The 15,588-nt window shown below is 44.6% G+C and overlaps 3 protein-coding genes across 4 annotated transcripts in view; 1 reads left to right on the top strand and 2 right to left on the bottom strand.

The window, feature by feature from the left end:
* Nucleotides 1-1,718: 1,718 nt before the first annotated feature.
* wdr4 (WD repeat domain 4) lies at nt 1,719-5,128 on the bottom strand. The gene is made up of 11 exons (XM_087804022.1): nt 4,961-5,128; nt 4,449-4,502; nt 4,244-4,384; nt 4,032-4,188; nt 3,845-3,957; nt 3,687-3,747; nt 2,535-2,624; nt 2,404-2,465; nt 2,158-2,332; nt 2,021-2,090; nt 1,719-1,936 (listed from the first exon to the last, which is right to left on the bottom strand). Exons 1-11 carry the CDS (start codon nt 5,041-5,043, stop codon nt 1,752-1,754), a joined length of 1,191 nt encoding a protein of 396 aa, XP_087660148.1. The 5' UTR covers nt 5,044-5,128; the 3' UTR covers nt 1,719-1,751.
* Nucleotides 5,129-5,157: 29 nt separating this feature from the next.
* On the top strand, nt 5,158-10,962 carry LOC148068520 (uncharacterized). Of its 2 annotated transcripts, none has more exons than XM_087804019.1 (7): nt 5,158-5,361; nt 5,452-5,505; nt 7,161-7,269; nt 7,533-8,681; nt 9,054-9,117; nt 9,643-9,767; nt 10,783-10,962. In XM_087804019.1, the coding sequence occupies exons 2-7, from the start codon at nt 5,461-5,463 to the stop codon at nt 10,812-10,814; spliced, it is 1,524 nt and encodes a 507-aa protein (XP_087660145.1). In that variant the 5' UTR covers nt 5,158-5,361; nt 5,452-5,460; the 3' UTR covers nt 10,815-10,962. The 2 variants fall into 2 exon arrangements, with proteins under 2 accessions (XP_087660145.1, XP_087660146.1); XM_087804020.1 differs by having other exon boundaries at nt 5,158-5,505; nt 7,533-7,873; nt 7,970-8,681.
* Nucleotides 10,963-11,620: 658 nt separating this feature from the next.
* clasp1a (cytoplasmic linker associated protein 1a) overlaps nt 11,621-15,588 on the bottom strand; it is a 28,546-nt gene continuing 24,578 nt past the window's right edge. The window contains exons 38-44 of the mRNA XM_087804722.1: nt 15,169-15,415; nt 14,902-14,955; nt 14,589-14,779; nt 14,392-14,520; nt 14,124-14,330; nt 13,321-13,437; nt 11,621-13,254 (exon numbers count right to left, since the gene is read on the bottom strand). Coding sequence (XP_087660848.1) covers nt 13,168-13,254; nt 13,321-13,437; nt 14,124-14,330; nt 14,392-14,520; nt 14,589-14,779; nt 14,902-14,955; nt 15,169-15,415 — 1,032 coding nt within the window. The 3' untranslated portion in view covers nt 11,621-13,167. The remainder of the gene's footprint in view (nt 13,255-13,320; nt 13,438-14,123; nt 14,331-14,391; nt 14,521-14,588; nt 14,780-14,901; nt 14,956-15,168; nt 15,416-15,588) is intronic.

Here is a 15,588-nt window from a genome sequence, read left to right as displayed (position 1 = left end):
TACTTAAAAGGTCAAGACAACATCGAGAAAAACACAGTTTCACAATAAAACTATAACAGTTTGGGTCCATGGAATTATAGGAGATAAGCAGAATATTATAAAAGTTCAATACATCATCCAATACATTTGTCAATTTTGTTCAATTTATTTTTTCCATTGGAAATATACCATCAACTATTTCGATCCATTCTTCTGTCTGGAAAGTTTGAACCAGTATTTTGTAAAGTTCTTCTTCGCCACCAAGATTATACTTCTGAATTCCTTGTCACTTTAAATCAGTGCATTCTTGAAAAAGTGGTCTTTTTTGCGCCCTTAGGAAACTTTTTTTTTTTAAAGATATCTCAAACAAACAGAAGCAGCAGAGATTCTTGTCTGTCAAGTGAAGTCTGACGGCGCAGCAGTTGTGAGCGTCGCAGAAGTATTACTGTACAAGCATCATGAGGCGACTCACTTTAAAAAAGCTTTATTGCTAATAAATTCACTAAACATGTTTTTTTCCCTCATAATAATATATACTGAATGAAAATAAACACGCAATTATGGTTTTTCTCATATTTTTATGAGCAAAGATCTAAAACCTGACCTGTCCTGAGGTCAAATCTGAAGCCTAGTTCACCGACTTGTTTGGTAGCATTTATTTACATATATAGCTGCAGCAAGGAACTGCAAAAACTCCCTTTTGTTCACTCTGTTTCATTACATATAATTATTTTTACTGGCAGAAATCCAAACCTTATCACAGCCACAGAACTCAGTGGCAGGCTTTAATTATCCCACCCACCTTACTTATGATGCCAACAAAAAACAGTGAACTCCCATGATGCCATTCTACACACTGCTCCATTAAGTTACAGCTGATTTTTTTTGGCTTTAATACAGTATTCAAAAGGTGATTGACTGGCTGGGCGGCAAAGCATTATGGGAAGCTGCATGTCACCTTGCATGATGAGGTTCTCAAGAGGGTTTGTTTGTTTAGTATGTTTTATTAGTAACTTCAAATACATGTTGCTAAATTATTATTCATTTAAACGTTTTAAAAGAACAAAAAACTACTACTACTTTACATATTTTTTCAAAAATGTAACGCCAATTATAAAATAGTAGTCATAACAGTTTTATGACCAGAGTTTGTTCACAAATGACCTTGGAAAATTATTGGGGTTTTTTTAAAGCCTCGGTTTACACTGCACTAGTCAATCTAATGAAACAAAAAAATGCATTTCATCACATTGACCGTCTCATTCCCCACATATAGTGCATCATCAGGTTGATTCAGTGGATCAGGTCAGTCTTGCTCTACTCGAAGAATGAGGATCAGATCAGAGTCAACCACCAACTTGTCCTTCTCTGGAGCAGGTTAGTCATTCGGAGCAGATCGACCCTGATACGATAACTGCCATGTCCTGCATGTCGTGTGACTTGTGAAGAAGCAAAGGTCATCTTTGTAGAAACAGGATCCATAATTTTATACTCAACGAAGGTTCATGTAACACCTGTGACACTGATCTTCTGCTCTTGAGTCACTCCTTCTGTCAACTCCCAAAACAAACATTTTGAAAGAAGTCATGATCTATTTATCCAGGTGATTCTTATTCTAATTTTCGGAAATTACCATGCAGTTAAAATTAGTTTTCACCCTCACACATTTGCACCATCATGGGAAAGGTGTCGTGACCAATGAGGATGAACTTTGACCTAATTAAAGCACGAGGCGACAGTTTAATTAGTTGTCGTTTATTTAAAAATGAGATTCAGCTACAGGTTGTGATCTCTTGGTCCGTCTCCGTTTTCCTCTTCTTCTTCTTCTGCTGCTGCTGCCGCTCCTCCTTCTTCTGTTGCTGCTGCAGCCGCTCCTCCTTCTTCTGCAGATACGAGCCCACGTTGTCAAACTCCACCTTGTGCAGGTGCTCGAAGCGACTGCTCGTCCGGCTGGTCTCTGAAAAAAAAAATCCAGTTTTCAGGACTTAACCTTCTCAGGCTTGATGAGGTGCTGCCCCCTGCTGGGCGCAAAAAAACTCACCGTCCAAATCCTGCCAGTGGACGCTGAACGCTAGAGTGGCCTTTTTCACTTCTGGACTCTCCTCTTCACACTGCAGACACACACACATGTGACTCAGGCAAACACAACTCATCCGTCGCTGGAGAACACATCAGTACCTTCCAGCTGCTCCCCTGGTACGTGAAGACACCCAGCGGGACGTCTCTGTTGTCCATCAGCACCCAGAGTCGACCGGTGGGGTCAAAGGTCATGTCCAGGGGACAGCAGGGCAGAGAGGGTGAAGCCTGGAGCTGAAGATCGTCAGCCACGGAGAAGCACTGCAGAGTGTTGGACCTGAACATACACACACATGGATGTCATCACGGATTTGTCTGGACAAGCGTCGTCTCGTGCCGTCTCATTACCGCTCACACTGCACCACCACATGTCGACCGTCGGGGGCGCTGGCGAGCCGACTCACAGTCTCCTATGGACGAAAAGAGTTTCCTCTGTTGAGAAGGTCTGACGGGGAGGAACAGACAACTGACCTCCGTACCTTCTCCTGCTGCTCCGCTGCCTGGTCGCCCAGGTCCAAAGACTGCAACTGACGACCCGACTTGAAGTCCCACAACTTCACGGTCCCGTCCTGAAGCACGACAGCAGAGTCACGAGTGTGTATTTTAGGATTTCTGTCAACCATGTTTTTTTTGTTTTTTTAAATGTATAGGTATTTTAATTGCTATTCTTTAAACAATGTAATACAAATATTTTAAAAGGTTTATTGCTTTAAATGATTGATTAAATAATGTGGTTTTTTTTTCCCAAAATGAAGTTTTTTTTTTAAGATACTCCAAGTCCAATAATTCCATTTTTTTGCATTGCGGCCTTTTAAATTGTATATAAAAAGGTTGATATAATAGTAATACTAGACAATGACAAAAGAGCACCGAGCTATTAGTGAACCTTTCAATATGCAAGTCAATGAAAACATTTATGTACTTACTTAAAATAACAAACAAGATTTCAATAAATCTTTCCTTTAAAGCAACATTTAAATATTAAATTCAATAAACTGATTGCACTGATATACAAACATAAACCCTTTCCAAAAATAAAACCATTATTATTAATATCATTATATAGCAAACAGCAGCTGCTGTCAAAATACTTTCTCAGGCCCCACATAGCGGTACGAAAGTGCATTGTTCATAGTACTCATGTGTATAGTAATTAGAAATTGAATATGCACATGAAATGTTAATAAAGTTTTTTTTTTTTAACTGCCAACAATGTATCTAAAAAACAAGTAGTGGATATTTAAAAAATGCTTGAAGTGCGATTCAAAACACTTTACTTAACTGCACTATTTAGCTCATGCGTCAGTTTTTACTTAAGAAGTATTGGTCTGTTCTACATATTGATGTCCTCGGTTGAAAAACTCAAAATATTGCGTCTTTTTTTTGGTGCATTGAATATCTTGCCGTAGCTAATGCGTCTCTAGTTTCCCTCCATGTTTGATGTGTACAACTATTGTCAATGTCTGAGGACACGATGGTGCATTTTCAATGCCTCTGAAAAAAGGGAATAGATATCGGAAATATCTGTGCAAAAAGGATACAGGAGATGCACTGTAAATTCACCCGCAAATTGAATCTGACACACCGAGAATCTCCTCTAGTGTACATGCATGTGTGAGTGTTTGTCGTACCCCAGACCCCGACAGCAGCCAGTCAGGATGTCCCGCTGGGATCAGGAGAGAAGTGACGAACCTGAAAGAGGTTAAACGTCAGAACGCAATGACGTCAGCAGTCATAAAGGAGGAGAAGGAGCCTCATTCTTGCGGGAGTGGATAGTTTTGACCCTCACTCTGTGTGTCCGAGGCAGAACGACTGGATGTTGTGAGGCGAGCTCAGACGACTCACTCGGATCTTCTCGTCCCGGTCGGCCGTGATGATGAACTTGTCGTCGTGAGACAAAGACTGAGAAGAAACGCATGCTCACAAGGGGATGGACGGTTGAAGATTGTTTAGTGCGAGGCTGCAGGTTTGCTCACCAAAGACAGCAACATGGACAAGTGACCCATCTTCAGCTCCCCTGCTTTCTCCCCCTCCTTCACCGAGAACAGGTACACGTCTCCGGACTTGTCGGCCACCAGAAGCTCCTCCTCCGTCTGAGTGAAGGCCAGAGAGGTGCAGCGACGCACCACCCACCTGTAACAAAACACACGTGAGACGACGACACACACCTTAAAACCAGGCTCCGTACCTGCTGCTGACCAGCTTCCATGAGGAGTCGAACCGGAACACGAGCAACCTTTTGTTGTCATCCGTCACGGCCAGGAGTTTCCCCGAGGGCGACGCGGCAACGGCGAGGATTTTGTCGCTTCCCGTTTCCTCCGGGGCGTCACTGAGGGCGGAAGTTATCTCTTCAATTCAACTCATACTTTTTAGCCTCAACTCCCTGGACTCACCCATCCTCTCGCCGTCGCTTCTCAGCCTTGCTGCAGTCGAACACAAACGCCTCTCTGCAGCAGGGAAATTTGTATAATAATATTATATATATATATATATTCTTTAAAAACGCTTTTTCTGGACATTTATTTTCATAATAGCATTTAAAACAGAAAAGCACATTAATAGATAAAAAGCAACATCAATTGAAAGTGGATGAAATTGCAGAAAAGGTGGATAAGTAAGAATGTTTTGTAAGAATGTTCAAAACACACATGTTTTGAATTTAAGACAGTCACGTGGTCTCCCTCCTCTCCGACTGACAGAGAACATAAAATGTTTTATCTTCTGCAGTTTTCTGTTTCTTTTTAACTTAAATCTGCAGAACGAACTGTGTAAATAATAAAATGACAGACTAAGACTTGACAACTGTCTTGACGGCGACACTAACACGTCATCAAAACGCAGCGTAAAGTCCACCCGAAACACGAAAAAAAAATTTAAAAAAAATGGAGGTACCAGAACTACTCACCTGTCCTGTGTGACGTCAACGGCGATCAATTTGAAGTCACAGGTAAGTACGAGCCAGTCCCCGCAAAAGTCTATTGCCGCCATGTTTGTTTGTATCCACACACGCGACGCACGAGGAAAGGGGAGGGGCGACCGGTGGTCGCTCTTATTTGACGTCACACCACCCAGACCACGCCTTTCCAATGCGGGAACGGAATGTACACATATTTTAAAAGTGCACCACAAGAACCGAACCGACTTAGAGACGTCACGGACGAATTGTGTTGACACAGTGACGTCACTGCCGGACGACAAATCAGATCTTGAGGAGAGGCGGTTTCGTGAGGAGGGAGGGGGGCGTGACCCGGTGTTACATAAAGAGCTGTCCGGTCCATCAGAGCTTCTCTCTCCATCAGGAATCAGGTCAGAACCGGCTCCGGGGTCCAGAACTGTTCTAGTCTGCACGCCATCAAACAAGAGCGAGGATCGTCGTTGTGTTTGTTTGTCGAGCAGCTTCTCAACATGGCGGCGTCTCTGCTGAGAGTCGGACGACTGACGGCTGTGAAGGTACCACCATCATCTTCATCATCACTTTTTATCAACCTTTATTTTTTAATCGTTCCTCGTCTGGTCGTGACCGGCTGACTGGACCGGGTTACACGGTGGTGGGAAAGTTGTGTCAGTCGATCACGCATCACTTCACGCGTGAGCTCGTGCGTGCGTGAGCTCGGACGTGAAGATCACCTGCTGAAGATGAAGCTTTGGAATCTCGTGTCAGACTTTGTGCTTCATACCACGAACATGTGGTGAAGCAGCAGCACGACATGTGAACAAGCTTCCATTTAACGAGTCCAAAAATATGTTTAAAGACTCGTAAAGTTGCAGTAAAACCTAAAAAAACCCTTCTAGAAACTTGGTGATTCTGCAGAGACTTTTTTGTTTTTTTTATTAATAGTTTCAAGATTTGTTTGGGAAAATTCAACATCAGTGTGAGATTATTGTACTCTATCAGATGCATGAGATGAAAACTTGTATTGCTACAACATAAGTTTTTTTTATTGTGGGGGGCAGTACACACTAAAAGACTGAAATAACATAGGAAAATATCTCAATGTAGTGCAGTGTGACATGAGGGTTTCTACTTTGGATCGAATTGGAAGTAAAAACCAAGCACAGCAATAAAACTGTCAAACTACATTAGCAGGTGAAGAAAACTCACTGAGATGTAAAGAGTGTTGGCCCAGACAGCTGCACTAACACGAATAACAAACCTCCAAAACAAACACCATACCACATTAATGACAAAGATAAATGAACCGTAGCTCACACGGGTCCAACAAAGCTTCATTCATTCATTAAAATTGTTATAAAAAAATGCATTGTTTAAGGTGGTTATAAAAGTTTTTGTTAACACAAAAAAACAGTTTCTCGTTTTTTAGATTTATCTTTCTCATCTAAGTGACTGTCACAGTTTACCCATTAACGGGTATTGGAGCGTATGTTTTGAACACAGTTCCGCCACAACTTGAACCAAACGTGGTGAAAAGTAGCAACAATAAACTATTGTCAGCGTAAAATGTGATATTTGACACAGGAAGTGGGGAGTAATATTTTAAACCAGAAGCAGTAATCTTACTGATGTGAATAATGGGGGGTGTATTGACAAGAATCTGGTGTGTATTGACAGAGTTTACAGACTGTATCACTGAATACTTTGTTTTGAAACCAACATATGGTTTAAAAGTAGCTGGAGTCGACTGTATCCTCTCGTCCTCAGTTATACGAGAGGTTCAAAAGCGAATCAACTGGACTGTGTAGAGTTCTTGGAAGATGTTTCGATCCTCTTGAGAGGAGCTTCTTCTTTGTTACTTTTGCTGGGGAGGATATACCCTCTAGTGGCCATAAGTTTGGTTGCAACAAAAAATGAACAAATATATTTGAATATTTGTATGATGATTGTATTTTGTATAACAAATATATAATAGGGAATATGATAAAAGCTCAATATGATTTAAAAGCCAAAAGAAAAAACTGATGCTGCATTGTTAAAATATTGTGTTCTCATATTTTCTTACACCCTTAGCTGTGACGTGAGGCCGAGAACATTAAAGCGATTGAGAATATTGAACTTGTTGACGGTTTTTCTTCAGCTCAAATGTGAGCTAAACCTCTTGTCGCTGCTGCAGATTCGAAGCTAAAAGTTGTCGTTGCTGTGTCTTCAGTGTCTGCAGGTGCATGCGTTCAGGAGCAGAGCGCCCCCTGCTGCTGCTGCCACCGCTGCTGCCTTCAGCTCCAAAAGTGGCGGCTCCAAGAAGAAGAAGAACAACTCCGGTGTGTATGTCGATCTCAAAGCACCAGGGGTCTGGAGTACAGAAGAGTCTGGAGCTTTTTCGGCCCCTGTTGCAACATCTCACACAGTATTCATGTCGGTCTTTAATGGCGACTTGACTCAGTAATTCACTCTGTGTTAAGATCAAACATTTAAAAAAATATTTAACGCCGTTTCTCCAGAAAACGCGTCCATGTCGACTTTGCTCCACACACTGCTCGTGTCTAAAGCTGCTAACTCGCTGCTTCTTGTATTCCTCACTCAGAGAAAAGTGCTAATACCTACTTCGATATACAGAAGCTTGTCCAGCACAAACCAGTCCCGCCTTCCAACAAAATATCAGCTGCTCCACCGCCTGCTGCAGCTGTTCATGCTGCTGTAGCAGGCCCAGCTGCTGAGGCCACGCCAAAAGCTGCCGCATCACTCCTAGAAGCTGTCAAAGAGGCGGTGCCACATGTTGAGGTTGTCAGGGAGGCGGCACCAGTCGTAGAGGCTGTTGCGGAGGCGGCACCAGTCGTTGAGGCCGTTGCGGAGGCGGCACCAGTCGTTGAGGCCGTTGCGGAGGCGGCACCAGTCGTTGAGGCCGTTGCGGAGGCGGCACCAGTCGTAGAGGCCGTTGCTGAGGCGGCACCAGTCGTAGAGGCCGTTGCTGAGGCGGCACCAGTCGTAGAGGCCGTTGCTGAGGCGGCACCAGTCGTAGAGGCCGTTGCTGAGGCGGCACCAGTCGCTGAAGCTGTCGCGGAGGCGGCACCAGTCGCTGAAGCTGTCGCGGAGGCGGCGCCTGTCGCTGAGGCTGTTGCTGAAGCTGTCGCGGCACCAGTCGTTGAGGCAGTCGAAGAAGCAGCGCCAGTTGTAGAGGCGGCACCAGTCATTGAGGCCGTCGAAGAAGCAGCGCCAGTTGTAGAGGCGGCACCAGTCATTGAGGCCGTCGAAGAAGCAGCGCCAGTTGTAGAGGCGGCACCAGTCATTGAGGCCGTCGAAGAAGCAGCGCCAGTTGTAGAGGCGGCACCAGTCATTGAGGCCGTCGAAGAAGCAGCGCCAGTTGTAGAGGCGGCACCAGTCATTGAGGCCGTCGAAGAAGCAGCGCCAGTTGTAGAAGCGGCACCAGAAGCTGCACCACTCGTGGAGGCGGTCGAGGCAGCACCAGTCGCGGAGGCGGCACCAGAAGCCGCGGAGACCAAGGAGGTCGTCGCTGAAGTAGTAGAGGTCATAGCTGAAGCTGCGGAAGTCATGGCTGAAGTGGCGGGTGATGCGGGGCCAGTTGTGGAGGTCGTCGCTAAGGTGGTGGCAGCCCCGGTGGCGGAGATCATCTCAGAAGTGATTGAAGCTGCACAGGAGACCACCTCGGCAACGGAAGACCTGGCAGACGCCGCATCAGTGTTGGGCGACACTGCCGGGGATGAGACCACGCAGGGTACAACTCGCCTCCTCCCTCTGACCTTCCCTTGGTGGACCTTCCAGTTTCTTCTCCAGCTCCTCTCACTGGTCCCTCACTCATGCTGTTCCTAACACTTTCCTCTCTTCCACCTGCATGTGAGAATGCTTCTGAGCTCTAGTCACGTTGAGTAGCTCGGGCAGCTGTCCCGCACGGTGAAGGAACTCCAGGTGTAACACTGAGGCTCAGAAGATCTCTATGCACTACTAATATAGCTGTAGACGACTGACTGTCCTTTCCACAAATGGTCTAACCCTGTCTGTGCATGACCTTTCCTGAGCCCGCCCACTTGGTGGTCATATCTGATGTGTGTGGCAGGTGACGGCCTTCCTTTTTTTTTTCCGATTACAGTTCAGCTGGACCCAATTCAGAAGCTCTTTCTGGAGGCCATACGAGGCTATAGCAGCCAGAGCAAGTAAGAACGACGGTACCATGTGTATTGATTGCAGAATTGTGGTGATACGATGCGTATTACGATACAGGGTTAACAATTTAATGTATGGCTATACTGTAGGAACGACACACAACATCAGCTTTAAAAGCTGCTAGAGTCGACTGTATCCTCTCGTCCTCAGTCATCGCTGGGATTTCATTGTTTCGCTGGTTGCGGAGGATGTAATGACTTCTGCCATCTAGTGGCCGGAAACTTAATTGCAACAAAAAAGTTACAAACCTTTAATATTTGCATGATTAAAAAACATATATTTACAAAAAAATGGATTACTTTTTTTACACTTAAAATAACTAGAATTTAAATGAAATATGATATAAAATTGTTGTATCATGGATAAACAATGTTTATATATCGGTGTTTTGACGGTTGATCGTCCAAACTACACATCGGTGCTCCAACCACTAGGACACCATCCAAAAACCTCCATCTTTGTTGTGTTGCAGCAGTTGTTCTGTGTGTCACTGACTGGTTTGTGTCCCCCTGCAGGGACACCGGCGGCCTGGTGGATGCAGGTGCAGAGTACCAGAAGGCTTTAGCCGAGGAAACCGCCAGGCTACAGAGGCTCTACGGGGGCGGAGACCTCGACAATTTCCCGGACTTCAACTTCCCAGGTGAGAGTCGACCGTAGACCAGGACCTCAGGGAAAGTTGTCGCCTTGCCAGCTGCCTCACGTTTGATTTTTAGGAAAACGATTATCTAGTTTTCTTTAAGCATTTTATAATTTTTTTGGAAACCTTGAATTCAATACTTTTTATATGAAAAGGTTGCTTTTAACAAAATAATAATAATTTCATTTGACATTTTTCAAATTATCTTTTTTACCTAGTTTGATATTATAATTCCAATAATAAAACATACAATTAAAAAATGAAAAGTTCAATATAAAAATGTTGGTGGAACAATTTTCCTCTCTCTTTGCGCTTGATGGATCTAATGACTCCTTTAAGAAACATCTTAAGACTTTTCTATTTGTTCAGGCTTTCCTTGATTTTCTGGAACTCCTGTTGTGTTATCAGTTTTATCTTGACCTTTAAAGTATATACTTTATTGAGTATTGTTTTGATTGTTTAAGCGCTTTGTGACCCTGGTCTGGAAAAGCGCTATACAAATAAAAATGACTTACTTACTTACTTACTTACTTACAATACCGAAAGGGTATTGAAGTACTTGGCCCACTTACTCAGCCAATCAGGTGATGATGAAGTAGCATATTGTAGAAAAGTTATTTAATTATTTGAATAAAAATATCACACTATGTTTTAAATGTTAAAAAAAAAGACAAACAATATTTAAATAGTTGTTCAACATGTTAGAATAATGTTTTTAATTCAATATTCTGACTATTAAAAACCTCATCAAATGATCTTTTCTGGAGGTAAAATGTGGAGTACAGCGCCCGAGGTTCGATCCTCGGCCCGGATACCGAGCCGAGGCTTGACAATGGACTGTATTGTGAAGTAACCTCTGAGCTAATTCTCCACACACCTGTGATACTCGCTCACAAGGTATAAGTAGCTGAAAAACCAGTTGCAGACATCTAGTGGTCACATGGAATATCGCAGCCTGGTCGGTGACAAGCGCGCCTTCAGAATGCCTTCAGTTCATTTGAGTGTTCTTATGTTTCAGAGCCAAAACTCGACGACGTCTCCCAGAAGTGATGTTCGTACTCGCCTCTTACGCCCCCCCCACCCAGTCTGTCTCCCCCTTTGCTCAACTGTGACCCTCTTGTCTGCAACAAGACAATCGTAGAGCTGTGAAGATATTGTAGATGCTGTTTAAAAAGGGAAATAAAATGTTAAACAAACATTTAGTTTGAAGTCTGAACCATGTAAAGGAGCGCCACCTACTGTGTTCGCAAGTAGCTTGAAGCTGAATGCACTATGATGGTAGTTTTCTTTTTTATTCATTTATACAACAAAAAGTCTGTTCAATCAAAATAATATAGTTTCCATTGAAAAGTTCTAAAAAATATTTTCATTTAAAAAAGTTGCTTCAATCCAAAAAAAGTAGTAAATGTTTCTATTACAAAAAAGGTTTTGATTTAAAAAAAAATTGCTTCAATCGGTTTTCAATGAAAAGAAAAGTTGCTGAAAATATATATATATATATATATATATATATATATATTATAATTTGAAACTCCTTTCTTTGAAGTAATATTTGTTAAGTGTTGGGGCCATGTTATGAGTAGGACATTTGTCTTAATGATTCAATCCCCAAAACGTTACTTGAATCAAAAGGTTTTGATAGTAGGTAGTTTGGTATAGTTTTTATGATAGTTGCATTTTTTTTTATTGATGTTAAACGTTTTAAAGTCATTTTTCTTCTTATAGAAGTTTTAAATGTTTTTTTTTTTTTTTTTAATTAAAGTGTCAATAGTTTAAGTATTACATTTATTTTGATTAAAGAATGAAGAAATTACCTTTTTTATAATTCAGTAGCTAGCGGCGGGAACAGTAGTCATAATAAACAGCCAACTTTAGTTTCACTTTTGAGTTTATTTCAGCGCAAACTTTCTTTACATGGACGCAACACAGTGAGGTTAATGACCCGAAGTCTGTACACGTCGTCTGGAGTTTAAATACAGGAAGTCAGACGGCTCCGGCTGCGACACATGCACGTTCGTTGACAAGAAAGAAAGAAAAAAAAAAAAATCGCTGAACAGTCGAGCAGATGGACATTTGGGGAACGTTCGATCTTCCGTACCGAAAAAAGTGTTTCAAAGATAAAAAGCGGAAAAACAAATTTGTACATTCATTAAATAATCAGGTTGAACGCGCTTCGGAACTCAACCTTCCTCGACGGTCCGTTAACGCAACAATTGGGCCGACTCTTTCGTACAGTTCCCAACTCTTCCCGATGTCTTACCAGGCAAAGGATTTACTCAAAGAGTTGATAAATTAAATACATTTCATTCCTTTGATCTTCGGTGAAACATTAGAAAGTAAAATAAACTGTAGTCATTATGACCAGCACGTTCTGCAGTGGTCGACAAACTCCTCGTCAAACACTGAATTGTGGTTTGAATGGCAACACGTGGCAACCGTTCCAACAGTGATGTTGGTCATTTTGTTCAGAAAAGTTTGGTCTAAAAGAGAAAAAAAAAGAAGTTATTAGCGAGAGTTACGAGCGTGAAATGATCTCAAATCAGCTCAGAAGTCGGAATAAATATGTCCTGTTGTATGTGGCGGTAAAAGGCGGCACTGTGTGATGACATCACAAGAGCACTTGAACAAACTCGGCCAGGCTTCTCGGGAGAAGCTCGGGAGTTTCATGCGACGTGCGAACAGATGACTTCACTTGAGATTTCCTTCCTTGCAAATATTAAAAAAAAGTAACGTACAAACGTTCGTGACAGGTTAGCGGGGGGAGTGGTTATGTGAAGGGGGCGGGGCCATAACAGGTGGACAATCCTACGTTTTTGTTAAGTGTTACTGTGCTGTACATGGAGACCATCTGACGGTGAATAAGGCCTGACGCTGTTACGGAACGTTCGCCGTATTTACAAAGCAAAAAAATCACAGAGTCCGCGTTCGCCCAACTTCCCATCCGCGCTGCCAAGTTAGCATTACTATTTTAAGACACAAGGATAGAGATAATTCGCCATCTGAGACCTTTTTTTGTCATTTCATTTTCTAACAAACGTCCACTAGATTCCGAGAATGCTCTGTCACGCTGTCGACTACCTTTCACGGGGTCATGAATTTGCCTCGTGCCGGGTCACAACAGGAAGTGGAATGTCTCCTGCTGGACAGGAAGTGGGATGTGCGACATCTGTCTCCAGGTGACTTCAGTGAGCATGCTCGGGATCTAAGATGACATCATCGTACCAAGCGGACCTTCTGAACACTAAAGGAAACGGGTGGAGCGGCAGCGTGTTTTTGCAGGAAGTTATGAACACAATTTTTAGAAGGTTTTTCTTCGCGTGTGTTGAGCTGCAGCTTTCGTCCAATGCTGTCGTCGCCACCGGGGTCACGTGACTCCCTGGTGCCCAGTGGGAGCAGGATGCGGTTAGCTGTGCGAGGAGACGTCGGAGGAGCTGCTGCTGTTGCTGTTGGTGGTCTGAGCGCGTTTGATGTACAAGTTCAGCAGCTTCATCTGCAAACACAAAGAGTCAGTGACTTCCACTCGACACGACAATAGGATTGACACGAGTATCGGCACCTTGCTGCCGGTCAGCTGGTTCAGGTGAGGCTTGAGATCCTCGCCGATGACGGAGTAGATCGCCACCAGGCAGAAGACGCTAGCTTTACGAACACTGCTCTCCGTGTTGTCGTAACCCTGCAGACACACACACACACACACACACACACACACACTTTATATGTGGATAGATAAAGTGTACGTGAAGGACATGCTAACACCCTTAGGGACACAATACAAATAAAAGACATGCTAACACAAATGTCGGGACTTGCTAACACAAGCACAGTGACAAGCTAACACACCCGCTCTAGTAGAAGAACTCACATTTCGTATTGTTTGATTGATTGATAAAGCGCTCTATAAATATAAATTACTTATTTACGTATTAACTTACTTACAAACCAGTAGAGCTCGCTAACACACTCGGGCACAGAGGCCGTCTAAGACACATGCGCAGCAACAAGCTAAGGACACGCTAACACACCAGCGCAGCAAAATGCTATCACAAAAATTATGCAAGTGTATTGAAATATATCATATAGAATTGTATCGTGTTTCACTACAGCCTTAACGCTAACACACAGGTGCAGGACACATGCTAACACAAAATATGCAAGTGTATTGAAGTACACACTGTCACACAGGTGCAAGACGCACACTCAGGCACACGCTAACACAGGAACGCAGCGATATGCTAAAACAAGTGCAGTTACTTGCTAACGCTAAATCAATGCAAGTGTTCGCAATATTTTGAATGGTATCGTATATCGCTACAGCGCTAACAGGCAAGCTCAGGGACACGCTAACACAGGTGCACACACCTGCAACAGGCCTGGGATTATGTCGGGCAGTAGCTGCACGATGGAGTCTTTGCCGATGCGCTCGATGACTTTGGTCTGCATCTTGATGGCAGCCAGGTTCACGGGGTAGTCGGCGGTCTGGACGATCGGGCACAGGACCTTGATGCACTGCTCGGGGTGGATGGACGAGGCCAGCGTGGCTGCCGCCTCCTCTGCTGCTCGAACCACCTGCACACGCGAAACAGGGTCAGCATCTGAACCCGGGGGCCCCGGGGTCGGTCGGCAGTACCTCCTTGTGCGGGTCCTTGTGGGCCTCCAGCGTCTTCATGATGGTCAGCTCGGCGTAGTTCTTGAAGCGGGCCGGCTGGTTCCGCAGGATCTCCTTCAGGACCCGCAGGGCCAGAGAGCGGATGGCGTGCTTCGGGGACACAGAGCGGGTCAGAACCAGAGCCGACAGTCGCCGTGGCCTCCCTTTTTTTTACTCACGTCTTTGTCACCGAGCGTCTCCAGTAGCAGCAGCAGCACCGTCTTAAAGTGCTCGTCCCACACCGCCACGCTGTCCTCGCGGGTCACCTTCAGCAGCTCCACCAGCGCCACCTTGCGCTCCTCGCAGCGCTCGTTGTGATTGGACAGCTCCTTCAGCAGTTCAGCCACCAGGTCCGAGTGGTCCGGACCGACTGATCGGAACAAGCAACATGGGTCAACACGCTACCATCAGAAGTGTCAACGGCGTGACTTTTGTGAAAGGATGAACGAGTGAATGTGATACAGGCTAATGAATGATGAAGGCCGACGTTACCGGCAAAAGCTTTAGGGGGCGCCATCTTGTTCTCACCGCTGTCCTGACGACGGCCTGGAGAAGAAGAGGAGGAGAGGAAGACAGGAGGAGTTGGAGGGACAATGAGGGAGGAGGTAGGATGAAGAAGGAACGGAGGAGAATAAGATGTGATGATGACAGCTGGACTACGGGTCACATGACTTGGATGAATGAGAACGAGTGACTCTGAGGTTCGTCCACACCACTGACAGTCTTGTGGACGAAGCTCAGGCGTTCAGGGTCACTCACAGTCGCGGAACTGCTCCACGTCGTCGTCGAACACCGCCTCCTTGAGGGCGCTCTTGTCGTAGCTGCAGATGGTCTCCCCGAACCCGTATGGCGCAAACTCACGGCCGCGTGGCCCGGAGAAGGAGCGCGGCGAAGGCGTGTTCAGGAGTGACGTCTTGTTGTCCAGCACCGTGCGGCCTCCTTCCACCATATCCAGACCCAGGCGGGGGTCAGAGGAGGGGCTGGAAAACAAGCCGTCTCTGCCAGCCTGAAGGAATCACACAAGGTCACGAGAGAGACACCTCAGAACAACATCCTCGACTTAAAGTTAAATTCAGTTACTCTGGACTGAAGGAGGGGAGTAGACTGAGATACAAGAGGACCTGGAGAAGACTAGAGGAGGTGGTGACTTAAGAACTCAGAGTAGACTAGAGGAGTTGG

The sequence above is a fragment of the Callionymus lyra genome, chromosome 12 (genome assembly GCF_982586985.1).
Source record: "Callionymus lyra chromosome 12, fCalLyr1.hap1.1, whole genome shotgun sequence".
Classification (NCBI taxonomy): domain Eukaryota; kingdom Metazoa; phylum Chordata; class Actinopteri; order Syngnathiformes; family Callionymidae; genus Callionymus; species Callionymus lyra.
The sequence above is the reverse complement of the archived record's forward strand: the minus strand, read 5'-3'. Positions and strand labels throughout refer to the sequence as shown.

Excerpts from the sequence above, each read along its gene's own strand:
- LOC148068520 (XM_087804019.1), top strand. The coding sequence starts at position 5,461 with ATGGCGGCGTCTCTGCTGAGAGTCGGACGACTGACGGCTGTGAAG. Across the intron at positions 5,506-7,160 it reads GACGACTGACGGCTGTGAAG|TGTCTGCAGGTGCATGCGTT; the intron begins GTACCACCATCA and ends CTGTGTCTTCAG. Across the intron at positions 9,768-10,782 it reads CCCGGACTTCAACTTCCCAG|AGCCAAAACTCGACGACGTC; the intron begins GTGAGAGTCGAC and ends CTTATGTTTCAG.
- wdr4 (XM_087804022.1), bottom strand. The coding sequence starts at position 5,043 with ATGGCGGCAATAGACTTTTGCGGGGACTGGCTCGTACTTACCTGTGAC. Across the intron at positions 3,958-4,031 it reads TGTCCATGTTGCTGTCTTTG|TCTTTGTCTCACGACGACAA; the intron begins GTGAGCAAACCT and ends GTTTCTTCTCAG. Across the intron at positions 3,748-3,844 it reads TTCTGCCTCGGACACACAGA|GTTCGTCACTTCTCTCCTGA; the intron begins GTGAGGGTCAAA and ends AACCTCTTTCAG.